At 42.6% G+C, this 24048-nt stretch overlaps 1 protein-coding gene and 1 long non-coding RNA gene across 6 annotated transcripts in view; one reads left to right on the top strand and one right to left on the bottom strand.

Annotated features, from left to right (window-relative positions):
* The window catches only part of LOC142657846 (uncharacterized), a 484403-nt gene that overhangs the window by 388102 nt on the left and 72253 nt on the right, over window positions 1-24048 (bottom strand). The gene's annotated exons all lie outside the window — the stretch shown is intronic.
* SUCO (SUN domain containing ossification factor) overlaps window positions 1-24048 on the top strand; it is an 89525-nt gene that overhangs the window by 15932 nt on the left and 49545 nt on the right. For 4 of the 5 annotated variants that reach the window (XR_012849988.1, XM_075833285.1, XM_075833286.1 and 1 more), the window contains exons 2-7: window positions 11436-11544; window positions 13364-13462; window positions 13895-14040; window positions 19753-19890; window positions 20680-20830; window positions 22545-22662. Coding sequence is in view for 4 of the 5 variants with exons in the window: in XM_075833285.1 (XP_075689400.1) it covers window positions 11436-11544; window positions 13364-13462; window positions 13895-14040; window positions 19753-19890; window positions 20680-20830; window positions 22545-22662 (761 nt within the window). In the remaining variant the exon portion in view is untranslated. The remainder of the gene's footprint in view (window positions 1-11435; window positions 11545-13363; window positions 13463-13894; window positions 14041-19752; window positions 19891-20679; window positions 20831-22544; window positions 22663-24048) is intronic. The other variant, XM_075833287.1, reaches the window with a different exon arrangement.

Genomic DNA, 24048 nt, shown 5'->3' with positions numbered 1-24048 from the left:
CCCGTTCTATAGAGCGAGTGTGTCGGCTGTGTGTTACAGCCGTCGCTTCCAGGTAACGAGCAGGATCCTGCTCGTTTAATACATTAAATGCTACGGTCAAGAGCGACCGCGACATTTAAATGACTAAAAACAGGGGTGGACCGCCTGTAATGTTCAAACGCCCCCCATGGGTGCCGTTGGTTGGCATGGCAGCCTGGGGAGTCATCTGTGTACTCCTATGAAGCCCTGCCTACATAGGAGACTGTCAGAATCACAATATACTGCAATACATTAGTATTTCAGTATATCGTGCAAGCAATCCAGCGATCGCGGGGACAAGTAAAAAAACAAAAAACCCTTAGTTTTATTTTATTTATTTTTAATAAAAACAAACCCCTTTTCCTATTTTCCTTCAAACACAATGAAAAATAAAAATTCTCATAACTTGTATCGGCACGTCTGTAAAAGTCTGCACTATTAGAATATATCATTATTTAGTCTGCACGGTGAACGCCGTAAAAAATTAACAATTGCTGGTTTTTGTTTACTTCATCTCCCACAAAAAATGACAGTGATCAAAAGGTCTCGTACCCCAAAACGGTATCAATAGAAACTACAGCTCACCCCACAAAAAATAAGCACTCCTACCGCTAAATCAATGAAAAAATAGTTATGGCTCTCAGAATATGGCGACAAAACGGAAATTTTATTTTTAACTATCAGAATTTTTCCATGTAAAAGTAATAAAACATTAAAAATACTCTCTAAATTTGATATTGCTGTGATTGTATTGACCAGCAGAATAAAGTTAACCTGTCGTTTACCGCATGGTGAACGCCATAAAAACAAAACCACCCAAAAGATTGAGGAATCACTGTTTTTTTTTTTCACCCCACAAATAATTTTTCCCCAGTTTCTTACTACATTATATGGTACAATAAATGGTGCCATGAAAATCTACAACTCGTCCCGCAAATAAAAAGCCTTCATGCGGCAATATTAATGGAAAAATACGGGTTTTGGAATGTGTGGAGGAAGAAACTAAAATGAAGGGGCTAAGGCGGGATTCACACGACCGAGTCCCGCCCGAGCCCGAGTATCGGCCGGTAAAATCGGCCACTTTTCCCGGCCGGTTTGCATTATTTTTGCATCCGTTCCGGGTCGGGCAGATCTGGACAGTGACATCAGCGGCAACTCCTGAAGGGGAATCCCCATGTGTTCGGGGATTCCGCTTCAGGAGTTTCCCCTGATGTCACTGCCCAGATATGGACAGAGACATAAAGCGCTCTGTCCAGGAGCGGAATCCCCGAACACACGGGGATTCTGCTCCTTCAGGGAGCTAAAATGGAGCTAGAACATAGCAGAGCGGGGAGATACCTCCCTGCTCTGCTATAGTGGCGTCGCTACAGTAGTAGTAGTAGCAGCCGCAGCAGCAGCTGCTAGCGGCGCCATGGAAGGTGTTGCCGGGCCAGGGTGCTTTTAAAACAAGCAGGGGAAGGGAGCCAGCGCAGCGCTCCCTTCCACCTGCTGTACACCCCGGCCCTGCCACACAGTGTACAGCCATTCGTCCGAATGGCATAAACTCCTCCTCCTCCTCACATGCACTCTGCGCTGTGAGGAGGAGGAGATAGAGCGCAAGCGACGGAAAACCCGGTCATCACTCGGGACACATTCCGGTGATGGCCGTGTATTACCCGGCCCCATAGACTTCTATGGGGGCCGGGTACCCGGCCGAAAATAGAGCATATCCTATTTTTTGACGGCCAATTTTCCCGGCCGTCAAAAAATCGGTCGTGTGAATAGCCCCATTAGGGGTCTATTATTCCTAATGCAGCCGGGTGCTGGCCGATTTATGAACGGCCGGCACCCGGCCGGGAAACCCTGTCGTGTGAATGAGGCCTAAGGGGCTGGTCACTAAACACAGTAGCACAGTTAGATCTGTGTTAATAGGGCAATTTACAGATGTAGTTAATAGGGCATTAGGACGGGGGACATCGTCATGAGATTTTTAAGACATCCATTCTATGGATGGCAATTTATTTAAATGTCTACCATGTGATTCTAATTCTGTCCAGGTATAGCTTCTTCCACCAATAACGGCTGATCGGCGGGGGTTATAAAGCCTAAACCGCAGCGATCGGGTGATTGGCACGCCGGCTTCTATTTGAAGACCGTTTGTCTTTGTAAGAAATCCTCTTTAATGTAAGAAGCCCTTCCTGGGGAATTAAGGGTTAATTGTGAGTGTGAACAGCAGCAGATTCTTCTTTTCCTGGTGGCTTTCTCAAGAAGCCTAAAAACCCCCTCCGTTACTGAACATATTTGCAGAGCGTTCCCCCTGGGCTTAGAGTCAATGAATGTTTTATGTATTTTCAGAATCTCTTTATACTGCTCCGCTCTTGCACTGAGATTTCTGCTTCACTGCGTGTGCGTGCGGTGTCACCGTAAAATGGACGGGCACTTCTTTTTGTCATTCTTCCTCTCTGGTTGGTGATAACTTGGGATACTCTGTCTAGGCCGTGTACATGAGCTGTGTTCTCTATCAGTTGACCGGCCGAGCAGCAGGGAGACTACGTGTATCACTTTCATGCGCAACTTGAAATTTAGTTTCATCTCTTCCCTTTTTCCCGACCCTGTGGTTGAACTTGATGGACAGTACAGTTGAAAGAAAAACAAAAAAAAAAACGTCCTAACTATGTAACTATACTATACATAAGAATTTTTCTGTGCCCTACATTAGGCAACTGTTAGGGCTTGTCCATGTGCACTGCCGTGATTTTCAGGTCGCCTGGGGGCGGAGTGTCACCCGCAAGCCGGTTGCAATTTGTGGGCCGTGCACATGGCGCATGCCGCGGCCATTATTTGCTATGAGCCTGGACCGCAGAACACGGCCGTAATAAAACTTGCCCATTCTTTCTGCGGTCCGGACTCCTGGACCATGCACTGATCGTGTGCACAGCCTCATAGGAATGAATGGGGCCGCAATTCTCCCATGGATTTTCGGGTTGAATTGCGGCCGCAAAATCACGTTCGTGTGCATGGGGCCTAAATGAAATTGCTGTGTATTTTCCGTCCAGAATTGCGGTCAGAACATATGCAGCAGAATACAGTAGCAGCAAAGTGAGTGAGATTTAACAAATCTCATCCACGCTGTGTAAAATTTTCGAGCAGAAATTCACCTGCGGTGTGTGGTTTTTTTGGGTACCGTAGCAGGTCAATTCCTGCTGTGGAAAGTGGACTGAAAATCTACACCATTTTCTGCAGTAAACCCCGCTGGAAATGGTGCAGTTTTTCCGCAGCGGAATTTCTGGCACTTTTATATAGACAGTCTATAAAAGCGTGCGTGCGCGTATATAATTTAATATATAAAAGATCACAATGTTATCTATTAAAACTATATTCTGGAAGGCCACATAGAGTGCTGACGTGGATGATTAGGAATTACGTTTTATTTAAAAAATTCCATATCCATCTTATTTACAGATGGATACCCACGTCATTGTTCAGTGGTTGCCACCAGACATCTGTTACCATCTGTGTAGGAGGGTATAATAATAATGACATCGTTCTGAAACTGCTGTGTAGAAGCCTGATGTAGTGCATTCTATGCCAGTCTACTAATGGCAGAATGTTTCGCTAAAAAGGGCTCCTGCACGCGATGGCAGTGCGGCTGTCAGAGAGGGTGGTTTGACTTTGCACTTAGACGGTACTGACTACGGAATACTATTAGTATCATTGTATGGAGACTTTTCAGTTCACATTGCGTTTTTAATCTTCATTTGTATGCTTCTAGTTCTCCATAATAAAGCTATATTCCACAATACTAGTAAGCATTCAGTAGGTGTCTGGGAAACCAGGGCTAATCTTTTTGCCTTTCACTAACAGGAAGGTCGCGCTATCAGATTTTCCATGCATTTCCTAACAACAATGTATTGGTAAAATGCTGCTTCCGTGAGCTGTCCACTATTTTTGTGGACCCATAGATTTGGAAAGTGACACGGGTGCGCAAAACGTACAGGGATAGGACATGTTCTATAATTTGCGGAACAGAACGGATCTGCAAAAAACACTGTGCGTGGCCCTATAGAAATGAATTGCAGTGTGCAAAAAAAAAAAAAAGCGGATAGCACGCGTATGAGCCCTAAGTGTACGGTTGTTCTATGAAAATATTGCATACTGGGCACCTTTCTTTTATTGCACGACCTGAAGCTGCTGGACGTCACAGCTTGACCCTGGGACTGTGTTCCGATTTAGGGGGTGTTCTGCTGTAAAGGGTTTGTCCAGACTGGGGGTTGTTTCTTATACTGGTGACCTATCCACAGTATATGTCGTGAGTATATGACTGGTGGGGGTCAGACACTCCCGGACCACGCACCAATAAACTGTTCACTTGAATAGGAGCAGAGCTGCAGCACGGCCGCTATACCGTGGTTGGTGCCATCTGCTCCCGGCACTGACCCTGGATAGCTTCTGGCAGCCATAACAGCTGATCAGTGCAGAGTCCTAGTGTCTCCCACCTCTCATATACTGATGACCTGTCCTGTGGATATCCGTATTAAAAAAAACGGTCTTTAGCCTGGACAACTCCTTTTAAGCTGACCATACCCCTTCAATGGCTGTCGGCCGACCACTGGTTCAGGCGACTACTATTCCCCCATATACACATGCCAAACTGAACGTTCATATAATCGCAGTAGGTAGGGGAATAAGCTGCTGTCAGATACATGTGGCAGCAGTTTTTCCCGTTTAGAGAACAAAGGATTGGGCATGTCGAAATTCAACATGCCCAATCATTTCGCTGACTTCTACCAAACCATTTAATACACAATTAGTCTGCCTTTTCCGACGAAATTGGTACAGCTGACATAAGTGTAATGTGTATGACCACCTTTTAGGTAATCGCTTACCTATCCTTTGAGGGTGTTTTCAGCTAATGGGATCCATCACAACCCTTGATTTCAAAGCACTGCACTCGTCGATTGAAACAAGATTCCCAATGATGTGTGTGTTGAAATAGAGCAGCGGGGGGTTGTGAACCCTTTTATGGAGGTCCCTAATAGCTTGTTTCAAGGGGACCCTTAATAATAATAATAATAATAATAATAATAATAATAATAATAATAATAATAATCATCATAATATTTAAAATGGTATGTTTTATATATGAGAATAAGACCCTATGTTTGGGTTGTTTAGTAACCAGGTGGTCCACATTGGAGTGCTTTTTTAGTTGCCTTCAGTTTTTTGTAAAAATACATTGGAGCTTTAGCACAATTGAAGTGTATCTAACTTTTCAGAATAAGATGTCCTATGTGTTTACATGAGGAATAACCCTATTTCTGGCCATTATATGACTTGTATTCTGCATTTTTTTTTTTTTTTTTTTTTTTTTTTTAGCGGTTTTCCCCCCTGCAGGCTCTCACTCCTGCTCAGCTTTTCTCTGAACTAGTCTTCTATACACCGCACACGTAGGAAAGCAGAATTCTGCTCTCCTATCTCTGTCACATATATTTAGAAGCTGAAGCAGCAGCAAGGAAGAGATTGTAGTATTGAGACTTGTAGCTGAGAATCCATCGCTGGGCTGACACAGAATTCTTAAGAGAAGCTGCAACTCGCCTGTGTGCATATTTCTAACTATACTGCTCTCTCCAAAGACTTATATGGGCAGTGTGTGGGTGTCTCCTCCCTTCTGCTTGCTCCCCCTCCCCTCTTCATAGACTTGTATTGGCAGGCAGTGAAGGGACACACCCCCACTTTCTTTAGTTGATCTGTAACTAGGGATGGATTTTGCTTAAAGGGACACTGTCATCAGTTTATCAATTTCCTATTTCTTAACTAATTTAATATGCTAATGTATTTCTAATAGCCAAATAGGAGGTGACTCTTTCTTTTCACTCTGGGCGGTGTAATGTTTTCTGTATGGCGCTGTCCAATCGGCATACAGCTTCTCCCCCTTCCCTGCCCAGCAACACCGTGTGATCTTCTAGTATACAGATCCATTCCTGACTGTGTTTTCAAATGGTGATATCTCCGGTTGTGTCACAGCTAGAACTGTGATCCTGGTGTTATCTGAAAGATTATAATCTCCTCTTTCATATACCACCTATGTTCTAGGTGATCCACAGCCTGAGATATGGCTGTTTGAAGTGATCCCCCTTCCCTCTAGACTGTCTCACACTGTGTGAAGCCGCTTCATGCTGATAGGACGGAGTCAGGCTGGGAGGTAGCTCCACCTCAGGAGAATCGCTGCTGTTACCTCCCACTTGTCTAAAAAAAAAAAAAAAAAAAAGGCTCATTTACATATTTAGAAAAATGCTCATAACTTTGCAAATGTATTTTTAAAACAAATCACACTAGTTATCAGCAGCAAAGCACCTATTACGTTAGTTAGGGCCGGTTCACATCAGCATTCGCTTTCCGTTGAGGGGTTCCGTCTGAGGCTTCCGTTGTGGAACCCCGCAACGGAAAGTCAAACGAAAACACAGCTTCTGTTTTCATCACCATTGATATCAATGGTGACGGAGACACTGCTAATGGTTTTCGATTGTCACCGTTCCGGCAGGTTTCAGTTTTTCGACGGATTGAATACCGTAGTAGACTGCGCTATTCATTCAATCAAAACCACGGAACCTTTGCACAACGGAGACAAACTGAAACAATTGGCACCGGATCCCTCACCATTGAAATCAACGGTGATGGAAACAGAAACCTATGGTTTCCGTTTGCGTCTGTCAGGGCTCTGTTCCGACGGATCAGTGCCCTAGCGCAGATGTTAACAAAGCCTAACGGGGTAGACAGCAGATTTTAAGAAGACGCACACCTTTGCATGGATAAAACAACTAAACTTTAACCGTAAGTAACTTACAAATTTGATGTATCAGGTATTCTATTAGATTAGCATAAGTTTGAAGAGTTGGTGTATATGTAATTCTGCTGGACAGATCAGGAATGCTTGCAATGTAATGGGTTTGATTTTGAGAATCATTGAGAATTTAAGAAATATATTTTCTTAACTGGAAATTCCATTTAAAAGGAGGGATGGGAGTATATTGATCTTGTAAAATTGAAGCCTAACAAATATCGAATGAATATTTTTCTTTGGGAGTGAAAAACTGGAGCTAAGATGGCAGGGCTCATACAGATGGGGGGAGGGGGGGGGGGGTTATTTCTCAGATAGTTTTTTGTTTTTTTTCCCCTGCTATTTGCACATTGAATCTTGTGATTCTAATTGGCCATATGTTCCAGTCCGCAGGTAGTGATGACTTTTATTCAGCTCAGCGTGTTCTTATGTTATGAAATGTCAAACCGTGCTAATCCAACCGCTGCATCCTCAAGTGCTACACGGCTATTCTGTTTCCTTGACCTTTCAGGAAATCTGATAATTTCTTAATACCAACAAGGAATCCTCTAAAAACAAATTCTTCTTATGGATATTACAACCTGTGAGTTGTGTGGAGCAGTAATGGCTCCTTATGGGGCCATACTGTTTCATAAGGAGATATACAGATGTTTTTCTGTTGGATTAAGACAGAATTTGATTGAAGAAAATTTGTGGCAATCTCCATCTGATGCCGTATTACAGGTATTATCTAAATGAAGAAAAAGGAGAGAAGAGGACAACGGCACTCCTCTAAGGTAATATTGTAAGGAACGGGGGACAATGTGAGCAGAGAGGTGAGCTGATACTCACCTGGCAGTGTTGTGCTAAGATAGGCACAACACTATTGCTTAGCGTGGAAACGAGAGTTCATGAAGATCGTTATAGACGTTGGCTGCCACCCGCTGCTATCCCACGAGAGAAAATTCTGTTCCCGGGAGATCGAACACAGGATGTGGAGAAGAAAAGTTGCAGTATTCGGGACACGGCGCCTGACAGGTAAGTTATTCAAAATGAAGTATTTTCCAGTAGACTTTATTTGTAAAAGATACTACGCGTTTCAGGACCAGACATACCATGAACCTGAGGAAGGGACCTGTCCGGTACTGAAACGCGTAGTATCTTTTACAAATAAAGTCTACTGGAAAATACTTCATTTTGAATACTTTCCTGTCAGGCGCCGTGTCCCGAATACTGCAACTTTTCTTCTCCACATCCTGTATTACAGGTATGGCCTCCTAGAAAAATGTCTCCCTAATACCGTGTCCTACATGGGAGCGCCAGTGGCTCTGTAATATGAAGCTGTAGGGTCACCGTGTGATGCTATAGAGACTCCGCGCACAGGGCTCTGCTGCATGCATCTGCCGTAATAGAGACGGCAATTTACTTCAAGATTAAAGTGCAACGGTTGTTAGACCAGCAAAACTAAGCTCCTGTTCACATCCTCATACATCTCAGATTTCCTCAAATTTGACCGGAAAAATAGCGCTGTTGTGCAATGGTGGTATACGGTGTACGATGGATCTGTGTTGTGGCTTCCATTATGAAATTGTGAATATATTCTGATCTATATAATGTATGTGTGAATTGTGCATGCATTTTTTTTTGTTTGTTTCCTTACTATATCCAAACACTAAATTTAGACATTGTGTCGGTTGCACTGCGATGTTTCGCTTTCCCTGGCACTTTGGGTTTCTATTTTTTCAGACCGTTTGCTACTGTTGTGCCATCTGGTATCCTCGAAGCCTTTCATACTTAGAATACATTGAGGCATGTTTTTACAGAAGCTGTCAGTTGTTTTTGTGTAGATATGATTACTGTTTAGTGACTGATGAATTACATGGCCCAGATTGAAAATCACCATTGCAAGCATTTTGTAGGCATCTGGCCCATGGAAAATGCTGGCAGATTTCAGCACTGAAGCCTGTAGAATTGTGATGAATGATAACTGACTATATCTCAGGATCGATGCAATATAAGTAACACAAGTGCATGCTTGTGTGTCTCTGCTCTTTCTGGCAGCCCCAAAAACTTGGAGTGGAGCGACCGCCCGCATTCTCTACCACAGCTCTATTAAAACTCCTAGAAGGATTTGAGACTCCTGTTCTAGTGATCGGTGGGGCACCAGCGATCTAGTTTATTACCACTCTTATGTCTAAGTGATAAATGTTCTTAGTGGGGATAACAGCTTTAACTCCTTAACGCACCATGACAACACTGTACATCATGGTGCGAGGGCTGAAGTATGGAGTATATGAAGTGCTGAACCCGTTCCATACGCTGCGGGTGTCTGCTGTGTATTGCAGTTGACTGACACCTCGCACGAAAGGCCAGGGACAGAGCGCTTTGTTCCTGGCCGTTTAACCACTTAGATGCCGGGGTCATTAGCGACCACAGCATCTAAACCGCGACGCGATCGCAGGGTGCTGATAGATATTCATTAGGTCCCCAAGCTGTCATGACAGACAATCGCTGGTTCAAATCCTCTAAGGGTATCTTCACACGTTTAACAAAAAAACGGCTGTAAAATACGGAGCTTTTTTCAAGGGAAAACTGCCTCTGATTTTCAGAAGTTTTTTAAATCAATGGTGATGGAGACGGAAACCTCTGGTGTCAGTTTGTGTCTGCTCAGGGTCCCGTTCTGACGGAAACCTCCGACGGAACGTCCGAAGGGGACCCCAACACAGATGTGAACAGAGCCTAATTTAAATGGCAGAATATTTTTTTTGTTTGTTTGTTTTGTTTTTTTGTCGCCACCTTAGAGCAAAGTGATAAAGTTGTGTATATACAAAAAAATGGTACCAATAAAAACTGCTGCTCTTCCCTTGAAAAAATAAGTCCTCACAGTAAGCAATGGCATGTGATATAATTCAATGTTAGGGAAGCAAAGTATTTACAGAGTTGCTCATATCCGTATTTTAACTGTAGAATAATCAGAAGTTGGGTTGCACTTGAATTTTTAATGTCTAATCTAATTGATCACATTAAAATTCAACACAGAAATATTTAGGGTATGTTCACACGCAAACGCAAAATACGTCTGAATTTTCAGCCGAAAACAGCTCCTGAATTTCAGACTTTTTTGCAAGTACTCGTGTTTTTCATGGCGTCCATTACGGACGTAATTGAAGCTTTTTTTTCAATGGAGTCAATGAAAAACTTCTCCAATTACGTCCCAAGAAGTGACGTCGTACTTTGAGGCGGCCGTCTTTTTACGCGCGGTCTTTTGACAGTGGCGCGTAAAGAAAAAACCCCGTCTGCACAGAACACCGTAAGACCCATTGAATTCAATGAGCAGATGTTTGGAGCCGTTTTTTTGGGCGTAATTTGAGGCATAAAACGCCTGAATTGCATCCTTAAATGGGGCGTGTGAACATACCCTTATTGTAGAAACTTCCTAAACCTTTACTGAACTGTCTTGAAAGCCCATGTTTCTCCTGAATGAAGTAGTTTTAGACTTTTTTATTTAAAGGGCTTTCCGGTACTTTTATGTTGATGGCCTGTCCTTCTGATAGGTCATAAATATCAGATCAGTGGCAGTCCAACTCCCGGCAACTCCACCGATCAGTTGACTTAAGGTGCCGCGGCGACCAATGCTGTGGGCCTCTTTATAGTTTACCTGGCACAGCGCTGCACACATCGGTAGCGGCAGTGCCTTGATTTGCAGTTCCGGTCCCATTCAAGTGAATGGGACCAGGCTGCAGGGAACGGCAATCTCAGGCGCCGGTACTACAGATGTGTACGGCACTGTGTCGGGTAAACTATGAAAAGGCGGTAGCATTTGTCGCTGCGGCCCCTTCAGTCAGCTGACCGGTGTGGATGCTGGGAGTCTGACACCCACCAACTGATATTGATGACCTATCTTAAGAATAGTAGACGTGGTTGACTTGCAGCTGTGATGCACCGCGGTCCTGTATGAAGTTCTACAGAGGCGAAAACTTTATCCATTCGCACAATATGCAGTGAAATAATTAAAAAAAAAAACATTACTCACCTGTTAAATCCTAGTTTTCCAGTGACCACTGTATTTGGCAGCCGTAACCGCTCCTAGAGTGTTTGTCACCTATGTTTTCCAGACATCTTGAAGCATATCTGTTTTTTTAGACATCTTCCATTCATTTGTAATATGTTCCATAGGTTTGTGTTTTGATGGCAAGGATATTGCTGCGGCCCACCCTATACTTGCCTTCCAAAAAGATTGGAACCCATAACACACTAGACAAAGCTGTTTCCGTAACTCCAATAGATGTAAATGCACCATGCACCAACACGTCTCCATTCATTCTCCATCTGGATGCGGCGCCAGCTCGGATGGGGGGGGGGGAGTGAGTGACCCCCGCACTGGAGATTGATAGGTGTTCGTACCAGAGCTTGGACCCGCATCTATCAGACATTTCTGCCAAATCCTGTTGAGTTGTAATTACCCGTTTTCATATATATATATATATATATATACATTTTTTTAAGTTCATGTTTGTCTGCTCTGACTCTCCTTACACAGGTACATTAGATAGTATTCAGAATGAATAATGTGCATGCTGTTGGCCGTAGATACTTAATATTGGTTGTGTTTTTCTTTTAGGCTTCCATCCCGCCATGTGTTTTGCACTGAGGACCCTGTACTCCCTGCAGAACAAGTCACAGAGAATAATGAAGGTACAATAAGCGAAGAGGAGTCCGCAAACAAGAAGGTGTGTGCAAATGACCTCTAAATCCATTATGGTAGATAGCCATGTACTTCATCCTCCTATAAAAGTGATGCAGCAACCATATAAAGGGCACTTCTATTATGGTGAACCTGGGAGTCCTCCTGTCTGATCATTATCTCGCTGATGGCAGCGGATCAACCTTCTCTGGACTAAGCTCTGGTTTAGCCGTGATGCTCAGGAAATGACATTGAACTGTAAACCGTTTCAGAATGTCACCCTGACTGGTATTCGGAGAATTGACCGTGTTGACTGACCTGCAAACAAGAAGCTGTCCTTGTAATGTAGCAATACAGGATTGTGGAATTCTACATGGGGCTTTCTGCCCTTCAGGGTAGGGATACTGTTTGAATGAGACGCCTTAGTGGAGTTCTCATGAGTTTGTTACGTAGGATTGTCGGGCTTGCGGCTCCATTTTTAGTATGACATTTGTGACGACCTGTGGGGTTACTGAGGTCCCAGTTTATACAGAGCAGAAGTCGTCTTGCTGCATCAGACACAAGTCAACATACCGTCATGCAAAAGACTTAAAACTAGATTTGATTTACACTTTCTCAAATGGTCCTAGGACTGTGTATAGTCAGTATCTGCAAAACATGTCCTTGTCTCATTGTCTGCTGCTGTCACTTTGTCTTTTGGCTGTTGGAATCCATTTTTGCTCAATTTCTCTGCTCCGAAATCTCTCAAATTTAAAATGACTGAAGTAGGGATATGTGGCCCACGGAATAAATGTGTTTGTGTCTGTGTCCTGCTTCATTTTGTCTATAGTTGCAGTCGTAGTAATGTCTCGGTTCTAACTGGTCTGATTCATTGTAGTGTTTACTGTAAAGAACTTTCTGCATCTCCCCAACTCGTGTCATTACATTGTTGTAGAATTGCAGGGCTGAGAACTTCTTCCTCAACCATTGCTTTGCTTAAGACCTTTAAGTTTGTTGAATCTGGTTTTTATGTATCTCCGATGTGGAAAATTCAGGGGCCTGTTCATACCTGCTTTAGTGTTTCCGCTGTTAATCAGAGGAGCAGAATAATGAAAATACCGAAAGTGCAGGTTCTGTTACATGATGGACACCAACGGGACACATTGACTTTTAATGGGTGCCGTCACGGTGTCCGTCGTTTTACCGGAAACCAGAGCGCAGCCGGATCTGTGACTGAGGCCCCTAACGGATCCTCCAATGCAGATGTGAACAGGCCCTAAAGTGCCATGTCCTGCCGATTCGCGGCATCTTTTCCTTACTGTTCCTTGGATTCCAACCAATGAAACGTTTATTACGTGAAAAGATTGTCTCATTGGAAAACCACTTTAAAGAAGACCGGTCAGCTCTCCTGACGTGCTTTACTAAGTTTTTATATTTCCCATGTAGTAACAATTCTGGAGCACTTTTTCTTAGAGCTCTACAACGAAGTCTTACCATACTCGTTGTCAGCATAGTGTGTCCCTACACATTGAAACTATCCGCATTGATTTTGGGTAGTGTCGGTGTATAAGGAATGATAACGCCTAGTTAATTTATTCATACATTTCCAGGAGGAATAATAGAGAAACGGTGCAACTCAGCGTTCCAGGAAATGACACTCCAGGATTGTTTTATGAGGAATGCATGTATTTGCTAAACAGGCATGTCCGGAAAGGTGACCGCTCCTTCTTAGGTGTCAATTATGCAACTTGACTCATTCTTTAAAATTCTTAGAAAACAAACCGTCTAATATAAGAAGTACTGTTTTTAACAAAAAAAAATATATATTTTAATGTATTGCATGTTTTGTTTGTCACGTCACATTACTTTTGTTTTGGATAATATAGGAGGAAAAAGAGCCACCTAAGATTTTGGAAGCTGTAGAATCTGTACCACCAGGTCAAGAGGAAGAAGATCCTTTGTTAGACTGCACTAAAGATGAGCAGGTAATTCTATTTTTGTAAGTTTTCTTGTTCGTTAGAGTAACTGTATTTTCCAAAAATTGTCCGAGGCCTATCCGAACTCTTGACTGGTTGGGGTCCAGGTGCTGAGACTTCAACCATCGCTACGAAGGTGCAGAACCGCTAAAGACGACGAACAGCCTAGTAAGGAACACACATCACAGCCGATAATGCCGGGCTTGTTTTTCACCTAACTAGGAGGCTGCTGTATTCTTTTTTTTTTTTTTTTTTTTTTTTTTTTTTTTTAGGCTCGGTTAGCCGAACGTGTATCCACTTTAAAGCACAAGCAGATGGTTAATTTGTTAATCCGGTTTCATATTTATATAATTTCTTCTTGGATGGAAAGTACTTTATAATATAAAAATCAAATCCCTTCATAATGTGACTGTAACTGTGAGATTTGTTTTTTTTGTGCAGGGCAAACAACCAGAGCCAATGCTAGATGTACCTCTTGGTGACATTGGCACTAACCATGTGGAGAAAGCTGCTATGAACTTGGCTTCCAGTGTTGAGAACATTTCCAGTTTGTCTACCTCCGACATCCCTCCAGATCCACTGCCTGAGTAAGCCTTTTGGTTTTTTATTTTTAGAAAGCGATATCATAGTTACTCTTTTTCCCATTTTTATGTTTGCTCGGCTGTTTTTGATTTTTGTTCCCCCTGATTCTACAAAGTATATCGGTAGTAAGAATAGCGTAAGGCTCCACTATTTAATATACTAGCTGTCAAAGCCAAACTCCACTCAAACTGTGAATCTTCCATTACATTAATTACCTTCAGTATCCACCCCCTTCATGTCCCACCCGGGTTCCAGGAAGCTACAAATATTCTCTAGACTTGAAGCACAATTTTTTATGGAGCGAAGGTTTGGGGCTGTTTTTTATACTGATGACCTATCCACAGTATAGGTACTCAGTATATGATCGATGGGGGTCCTAAACTCAGGCCCCGCACCGTTTAGCTGTTGCAGGCGCCAGAATCTATGCAGGGGTCAGTGCGGGAAGTATAGGGCTCCGACCACTGTATAGCGGCCGTACTGCAGCTCAGCTCAAGTGAATTAGAGCAGAGCTCCAGTAACCCAGCATGGCAGCTATACAGTGGTCGGAGCCATCTGCTTCCAGCACCGACCCCTGCATAGCTTCTGACACCTGGAGGCAGCCGGTACAGTTTATCGGTGTGGGGTCTGGGTGTCGGACTACCACTGATCATATACTGATTATATATCCTGTGGATAGGTCATCTGTATATAAAACAGCCCCCAACCTGGACAAGCCCTTTAGCTAGTCCGTTCTGAATGTCCAGATTTTCTTCGGTTAGGGTTTTTAATTCCGCCCCCCTCAATTGCTAGAATGAAGGGGCTCCTTTTAAATTGTTCTCTGCACAGCGCTATGGCCAGGCATGGTGCAGGTGCTGCAACTTGTACCCATTCATTTGAGATGTCTAGTGGAGGAAAAAAAGCTTTGCAATTAGAAATCTTTACTGTCTTTAATTTTATTGCAGATGGAAGCGGCTATAGCTTTTTTGACAATTTGAGTGTTTCACCATCTCTGAATTCTAAAGTAACTTTCACATTCAATTTGACAGAACAACATAAAAGTGGTCTTATAGTGGTTCAAATTTGGTCATTTTTAATGACCCATAAAGTGTTTTTGTCTTTTGAATATAATATTACTATTTATATATTTACTTAATCTTCATAGAGTTGAGAAACTGCAGCTACATTGCTTGACTTGTACTGATGCTGCATTTTAGCCCAATTCTGCTGTTTTCTATTAGAAATAGTCGACCAACCTTTTAACCTGTACAGTCCCAACCTGTGCACATCTTGTTTTTGCCCTACATTTGGTGTGCACATCGGGAAAGCCCCTGACATACACGCTAAACGTGTCTATAGTGATCCGTTAGTCCGACGGAGGCAAAAAGTATATCCTTTCAGCCTCCGTCAGTCTGGTGTAGGTCTGCGTAACGTTTCTTTGGAGGGTGGAATAGCATATTAGAATATGCTTTTCCATACCGAGGGATCTTGCAAAAAAACGTAAAAAGTTTTAACATGGAACCTATGGGTTACTTATGCCACTGTATGGCATGCGACATAGATATACATTTAACGTATACGACGTAGGCTGTTGAAAAAAAACTTTGACTAATATGTTAAACATATGCCATTCTAGTCCATAGGCGACGCATGCATTAAATGTTATGTCACTTATGGTGTCATCCGTCACCTGTAGACTATAATGGTATCCGTTTAACGTATATGTCATGAACAGGGTCATAAGAGTTCATGATGTATATCTTTAAAGGTTATGTACCCAGAATGTCTGTCTGGTGCAATCTTTCTAAAAACTTTTTATTAAAAGTTAATTTTACTTTTTGGGATGCAGCTGCTTTGTATCCTGTATCTAGCGCTGAAACCTGTATCCGTCAGGGACTGTTAGTTTCAGCGTCAGCGGGTCTTGCGTGTGTCTGACTGTTTATAACTAAGGTGTGGTCGATAACCGGTGGATCCTGCTTGTCTGGGACGCACGGACCTGATGGACTTGGGACTCGTCTGACGATACAGCTGCTCTGTGTACAGGATACAAAGCTGCTCTATCTCAAAAAATAAACATTTTTAATAAAAATTAATTATAAAATTGCACCAAACAGACATTAAAAAAAAAAAAAAAAATATATATTTTTTTTTTTAAAGGTTTAAATAGACTTGAATGTATCATTAAATTCTATAGTGTCTGTCACAGCCTACTTATAACTCCTATGTCAGGAGCTGCAATGTAGGAACAACTGTGTCACTACATTAGATTCCTGTACTGTGTCTGGTGTAAAGATGACGCTGCCAAGATGCCTAGACACTGCAGATGTCATGCCCATCGGGAGTACTGGGAGGTTTCTGCTATGAAGCCTGAAGAATTGTATATACAGTTATAAAGCATTACACACACAACTGCTGAGATATTTTGGCCTGCAGAATTTTGTAGAGCTTGGCGCTGACCTACTAAAACGTAAGATTAGTACAAGATACGTAATGCAATGTATTTGCAAATTTGGACGACTATATGAAAACTAAAAAAGTTATTTACACTTACAAAACATCATTAACAAGGTTTTGGGTCTTAAATAAAGATTCAAAAGGGTTATCACAGCTGGACATCGCACAGTGGAGTTCTGGGTGTAAACCAGAAGGTTGCCATTCACTGGCTGCAAACAAAGATCTTAAAAATAAGGAGGAATTGAAATAATAAAGTACATTAAAAAGATGCAGAACGCTTTAATATAATTCTTTAAGCATTATGTACATGAAACTGGAAAAATGTTGGCATCCATACAAAGATACTTTTTTTGGGAGCACTTTTCAGTATTTATTGCATTGAAAATGTGATCTGTGGGGCAAAATATTATTTCTAGCTGGTATAGTGATGACTCGGACTACAGTTTACTTTGGTCATCTGCAACCTAGCTAAGTGACACGATGGCTGCCCTGTGGCAGGAAACTATAAAATCAGTTTCTTTCCACGAATGTTTCAAAGTCCCTCTTATGGTTAGATTGTGTTGGTTGAGGCTGCGGACTATCATGTTTTATAGGGGTTGTCCATGAATAGATAATTGATGACCTATCCACAGGATAGGTCATCAGTATATGATCGGTGGGGGGCACCTGGACGTCCATGCTGTGAGCTGACGGCTTTGGTCACGGAATAGCGGCGGACTCCTATTCGAATGCTGCAGAACGACCTTTATGCGGTGGTCGGAGCCGTCTGCTTCTGGCTCCAACTACTGCATACCGTTCAAAACATCTGGTGCTCGGAGGCAGCCGCTGATTGGTGTGGGGCCACACCGATCATATACTGATAACCTATCCTTTGAATAGGTCCTCAGTTGTCCGTTATTTGCCAACCCCTGGACCGTAAGACTTTGCCTTGGGTTAAATTCCAAATAGAAAGTTAGGTTGGCCATGTTTAATTTTACTAGGCAAATTTCTCGTCGTGCCAAAGCTGCATCTTCTAGTTATTGGATATGTGAATTCCTGGCCAAAGCCTCTCTTGGCTGACTGTCCTGCTAGTTGGTACTATACAAATTCTAGTAGGGTTTGTTTCAATGGAATACCATATTTGTTCTGCTTTCAATGATCACTCAAGGGAGTAAGCTAATTTTACCGTTTCTAGGTTCCCTTTTCTTGTACCAATGTATGCCACGTTTCCTCCTGTTTTTTATCTGATTATTTCAACCGTACTGACAGTCGGCGTCACTATGAACAATATGAGCTTGTAACCGGATTACCGACACTAGATCAAGGCACTCAGAGTCCAAACACTTTTATTCAGCAGGAGTTGTGGTTCATGGGCTGGTTGGGCTGTTTTTTTTTTTTTTCCTGGCTCCAACTTGTAACTTTTTGTCTGATTGGAGAAAAAGTTGAAAATTTTAATCTCGTGATCATTTGCTGTTCAGGGTTTTTGTACTTAAAGGGAACCTGTCACCAGCATTTCACCTAGTAAACCAGCAATATCTGGTGGGAGTGTTTGAAAAATCATTTTTATGTAACCTATAATTATCTTCTAAGTAGGCTCTGTACCTTTTCAGTATTCCATTTTTTAGTTTTCCTGTGCGGTATGCTAATGAGCAGAAGTCATATCTTAATTTCAAGCCTTTCCAAGTTTACCCCACCTACTTACTTTTGATTGACAGCTCCTCGCCTCCCTCAGCACACACGAATTCCTGCGCTTGCGCATCGATGTTCTGGTGCGTGTGCACCATAGCGGTGCATGTACAGTAACTAGATTTAAGGCCCGGACAAAGCAGGGAAGGGTGTTGGACCATGAATGAGGGACGCATGCTCCCGTCATCTCAAACAGGATTTGGTCTTTCTGGGCGGGGCAATCTTCAGCGGTGGGCGGGCATAAGAAGAGGAACGAACGAGACTGCCAGATTAATACCATTAAATGCGCAAAATGTTTGAAGACCAGCAGTGAACTTTTGACTGCAGCGGTCAGCGAGGGGTGAGTAGAAATCAATAGGTGAAATGCTGGTGACAGGTTCCCTTTAATCTTCTGATTCCAGATTTCCTGGGCTAATGGAGGATGATTAAGACCATGAACTCACACTCACTCACTCACTCACTCACACACACACACTCACTCACTCGCTACTGCAGACTTTCAGCATATTTTTTTTCCATCTAGACCACTGCTTGTACTCACATTTTAACTCTATTGTCTTTTTAAAAGTTTACGTGTTTCCTATCGCCATTAAATATGCAGCTTGCCTTTAAAGGCTCTGTGAACTTCTGGAGCCGTTTTTCATTGCTTTAATAGAGCTTAAATGCTCTATACACCTTCTGAACTTTTTTTTTTTTCATTCAATGTTTTATGTGATTTTAAACTTAATTCTTATTTAATATTTTGAGATACAGCTTCTATGTATCCTGTATCATTCCATCATCCCTGCTGAAATCACAGTTCGACTGAAAGCTGGTTCAGAAACTTCGATGTGATCGTTATTGGCTGTATCCTGTGTGTCAGGCATGCAGGACTATCTGTCAGCCAATCTGTCAGTTTAGCTTAACTGACGGCCGCAGCTTTGACAGAACGATACACCTTCTATGTATGCAGGATATATATAAGATTTGCCATATTACAAAAAACAGAAATGTAACTTTCTAAAAGTCCATTTAAAAGTTGTTTCAAATCACATAAAACTTTGATCTATTAAAATAAATTCTCTTCAAAGGTGTACATGGCCTCACAGACAAATTGTCATTCAGCCAACCCCCCCTAAGGATATAGAAGACTTTGTCACCTGTTATGGTCCTCCTACGTAATTGAGTTCATAAGTTTGAAAGTGGGGTCATTTGTCATTGGGAAAACAAATCCAGGACTGCAACAGCCACTGGGCACAAGTGACGCTGGTGTTTTTATCTTTTGTGTTTTTGTTTTGCTTTAAAAGTTTTGTTTAAAATCTGTCCACTGCTACAGACTTGACCTTAATGTCTGTGCTCGGCGTCCGTCAGAATGGACATGCTCTCCGCAGGCTTCATTCTCTGAAGTATTTCAGATGTCAAATCCAGCAATGCCGCAGACGCATTACTCAAACCACAACCCTGAATACCAACGTTCTCAACATTTTACATAGGGGAGTTGATCCCACTGTGCTTGTGGTTCTCTTCTATTTTTTTTCTTGCTCCCTAACCACCTTTAAATGTCCATGATGGTTTTTTGCATGGTAAGCTTTTTACGCTCCTATTCCCCCAAGGTAAAAAGAATATTATTTCTCTCCCTTCAGTGCAATAGAAGCGTCCAGTGCTCCTCTGCCTGTAGTCAGCCCTAGTGAAACTGAGCAGTCAGACCCTGACTGTGAAATTGGGGGGGCAGTAGAGGTTGAGCCTCAGAGTGAGCCATCCTTTATCAATCCATCAGCAAGGTGAGTATTGAAGTAGGTTGCACTTCTTAAAGCAAAATCACACCAATATGAAGCCAGGAAAAGGTAACTCTTCATCTGCTACTAAGGCCACGCAGCATCCAATGGCTCACATTCTCTGCTTGCTTTTTTTCTTTTGCGTCTCTAAACTTGCGTTTTGTCCATGCATGGAATACATCGAAGCACAAGTGCAACTGAAAGGCTTGGAGGAGATTTGCCGTACAGCTGCAAAATGTCTGCTTTCATGTTTTTCGTGGGCGGGGGGCTTTATTCTACCCACTCTCGCTGCACTCAGATCACGTGTATTGGAAGGCAGACCTCTTTAGTGGGGCCAGCACATCTTCTTGATGCACGCAGTATGATGGGGATTTAGTCCTTGGCACCATCTTCGTAAAGAGGTCTTTAATTTGCCTGGTTCCGACAAGGCACGGTCAGAAAGTTAGTTGGCTTTTGTCCCACATTTCCTTTACGCTTTTGCAGCTGCACATTTTGCTTTTTGTTTAATTAAAGCAAAACGTTGAAAAGATTTAACCAACAATAGAAATGTCATCCGATTCATTCATCAGAAGAGCATGGGAAATGTTTTATATCATGGCGATTTAGAGGGAGCTTGTAGTTATCGCTGTTGTAGTCCATTTATTTCTTCATACTGTGTTGTCGCCATGTCACCGCTTACTTGGCCTGTATGAAATATACATCTGTCAATTTTTGCTTCAGAAGATCTCCATGGCTTACAATTCCTTTTTGTATATATTGTTTTTTTGTTTTATCTTTTCAACCACCCCTTTTTAGTTTTGTCAATGAACACGTTGAAAACTTCTCGGTTTCAAGCAAAAAGCGAAAGGGGACTTCATCTGACCTCGAGGCCAAGGCGTCGGCACTAGAAGAGGATGCAGAAAATCCAAAATTATCCCTTAATTTTTCACAAGAGTTAGAACAGGAGGTAAGTGGTGTTGGTTTAGGAGTTAGGCTGGAGACAGGCGGACCCGTGGTAATCATTGTGTGACTGATACGGCACTGCATCCTGGTTTCTGTTATAAATGGAAACCAGGGCATAGGTGTGAACAGAGTCTTACTTCTGTGGGAATCGTGTAAATGAGGTGGTGGACTCCGTGCCTAGATATGGATAAGTACATGTTCCTCTGTAAACTGGCATATTTAGTATCTACACACATGACAAATGTGAGTACAATGCAGACCAGGCTATAAGCTTAATTCACACCACCCAGGCCCCAAAGTAGGCCGTACACCTTAGATTAAAGGGCATGGTGGCTTCCCAACTGTCACACAATGGCAAACGTGAGTGAAAGGGTATGTTCACATGCTTAACAAAAAAATGGCTGTAAAATATGGAGCTGTTTTCAAGGGAAAACTCCCTCTGATTTCAGCCGTTTTTTTAAGCAACTTGCGTTTTTTACGGCCGTTTTTGTAGCTGTTTTTCTATTGTCAATGAAAAACTGCTCCAAATACAGCTCAGAAAGTGACATGCACTTTTTTGCGGGGTGTTTTCTTACGCGCCGTTGTTAAAAAGGCTGCGTAAAAAAGCCCCGTGGGAACTGAACGCCAATTTTACCATTGAAATCAATGGGCAGATGTTTGGAGGCGTTCAGCCCCTGCATTTTTAGCCGTTTTTCGGGGCGATTACGGCCCGAAAAACGTGTAGAAATAAGCCGTGTGAACATACCCTAAAAAAAATCAGCTGACATTTTGGACTCTGCAATTCCCGATCCTTTGTTCCCCCAGGAGACAAGCCATTACTAGAGTTGTCTGGTGGCGAATTATTCTCCTTAATCTATTGAAATAGCCATTTATGCTGGGCTATCCAAAGAACATTTTTTGCGAGTGGGGTTTTTTGCTGAATGGGCATTTGCCAACAGCCGTCTGAGTCCCATGTTTCAGGTCTGATCCTGATCAGACAGTGTGCACTTTATTTTGGCCCTAAATGCAGCGCGCAGAGCAGAATCGTGTTATAAGCCATGTTTTTTGCATGTGATGTGCTGTATAAGGCTCACATTATAGTGGTAATCCAGGTTCTTAAAAATTATTTTATTAATGACTATAAATGACCTGAATAATAGAAATGAAAGCCACACTCTCCTATCCTTTTTCCCAGCGCTGACGCTCCGGCGACTCTAGCAGTGATTGTTTGCATCAGGCAGAGACCGTGGCAGCCAATTCTGCATTCTGCCAGAAATCCGATTAGTCACCGCTGAGGCCTCTGATTGGCTTCAGCAGTCACTTGCAGGTGAACGATCACTGGGAGGGCCGCCAGAGCATCAGCGCTTGATCACCAGGGAAAAGGGATAGGTGAGTACTGCTTGTTTTTGGTTTTTTTGTTTTTTTTTGTAAATTCAGGTCATTTGCAGCCATTACTAAATCTATTTAGGAACCTGGATAACCCCTTTTCAACATTTTCAGCAAAAATAGAGCAGTCTTCAACTCCAGCATAGCTGTCAAGGCACCGGTCTGAATGGACACTATGATGCTAATATAAACCGAGCCAAAAAAGCTATCCCAGTAGGCATAATTACCTTGATCTAGTGACTGGCTGGCTGGTAGGTTCGTTGACAAAGAAAAATCAAGAGGCTTCTAGAGAAGTGTCATCTTAGTCAACCTCTGCTTGTGTTTCTAAACGCTAATGTTTATGCCAATTCTAGATGATCAACACCAAAGAAGTAATTGGACGTGACCCAGTGGTTCCTGGGAACACAAAGGATGACATTCCAACCTTTGATGAATGGAAGAAGCAGGTCATGGAAGTAGAGAAAGAAAAAAGTACGTTATTACCGCAACAACTTGGTGAATTGTGAACATTCCTCTGTACAATGTTTAGCGAATAATATCTGTGCAGAAACGCTACATAGACGAGGTGGTCGGTTTGAATTGCACTTGTTACCAGAACTGCTGACGAACGCCACGTGTCCTAGCATGCCCTAAACCAGGGGTCCTTCACCTTCGGCACTCCAGCCGTTGCCAAATTACAATTCCTAGCGTTCCCTGACCGCCTTTGGCTCAAATAATAGTCTTTGGCTATCGGAGTATGCTGGGAGTTGTAGTTTTACAACAGCTGGAGTGCCAAAGGTTACGCACTCCTGCCCTAAACTATACTGCATTGAGGGCTTGCAGCTATGCATAGGTGAGTTAATCGGCCAACATTTTCATGTCCCTGCTCGTGATTTCCACAAGATCTCCGTAATTTATCACTTGACTTATTAACACAGAGAGATCTCGTTACAATAAATGAACTTGAAGTTATTTCTTCACATCCCATTTTCATTTGATAGGTCCCCTAACAAGTAGCTGGTGTTCATAGTGGTGCCGCTGGGACTTCTCATGATCAGGTGTTGGCGATGGGGAAACTAGGTGCTTCAATGCTTTAAAAGGAACCTTCCCGGGAGGGCAGCATATAAAGTAGTGACAGACACTCAAGTCAGTGGTCTGTCACATGTCTGAATGTGATTTTTGAGAACTTGCATTTCACCGTTGCAGCGTGATGTGAGCGCTGTGTGGAAGGAGAGTGGTGTATTTATAAGCTGCCACTCCCTCGCCCTCCAGCCGCTGATTGACAACTTTCTCCCTACACACCGCAATGGGGAGGAAGCTGTCAATCAATCAGTGGCTGGAGGGCAGGGGGAACGGCAGCTCATAAATATGCCGGATTGTTGCATTTAAATTGGTATGTACATTAGGGGTTAATTATTGCATCAAAACATTTGGAAAAAGTATGTACTCCGTGTTTTCTACATAGATTTTTATAGGCCACAGTCCAAGAGCAGACTATGTTTCATGCTTGACTTTCTTGATAATGGAGTTTATCCATGTGAGAGACTGAAAAGGCCACAGACAGCCGGATAGGCTGGGAACCTCCTCCTGGTCTAGCCCATCTTTTGTAGTTTAATCTCTCCAGAGCTTGCATGTGGAAAGCAGATGAGGAACGTGTCTCTAGAATATGAAGACTTTTAGCCAGCTGGAATCTTTTTTTTATTTTTTTTAATTTTTTTGGGAACGTTTAACCCCTTCATAACCAATCTCATTTTGGCCTTCATGACCAGCCCTGTTTTTTCAAATCTGACGTGTCACTTTATGTGCTAATAACTTTGGAATGCTCGTATCTGTCCAAGCGATTTTAAGATTGTTTTCTCATGACATATTGTACTTTAT

The sequence above is a fragment of the Rhinoderma darwinii genome, chromosome 7 (assembly GCF_050947455.1).
Source record: "Rhinoderma darwinii isolate aRhiDar2 chromosome 7, aRhiDar2.hap1, whole genome shotgun sequence".
NCBI classification, from domain to species: domain Eukaryota; kingdom Metazoa; phylum Chordata; class Amphibia; order Anura; family Rhinodermatidae; genus Rhinoderma; species Rhinoderma darwinii.
The sequence above is the reverse complement of the archived record's forward strand: the minus strand, read 5'-3'. Positions and strand labels throughout refer to the sequence as shown.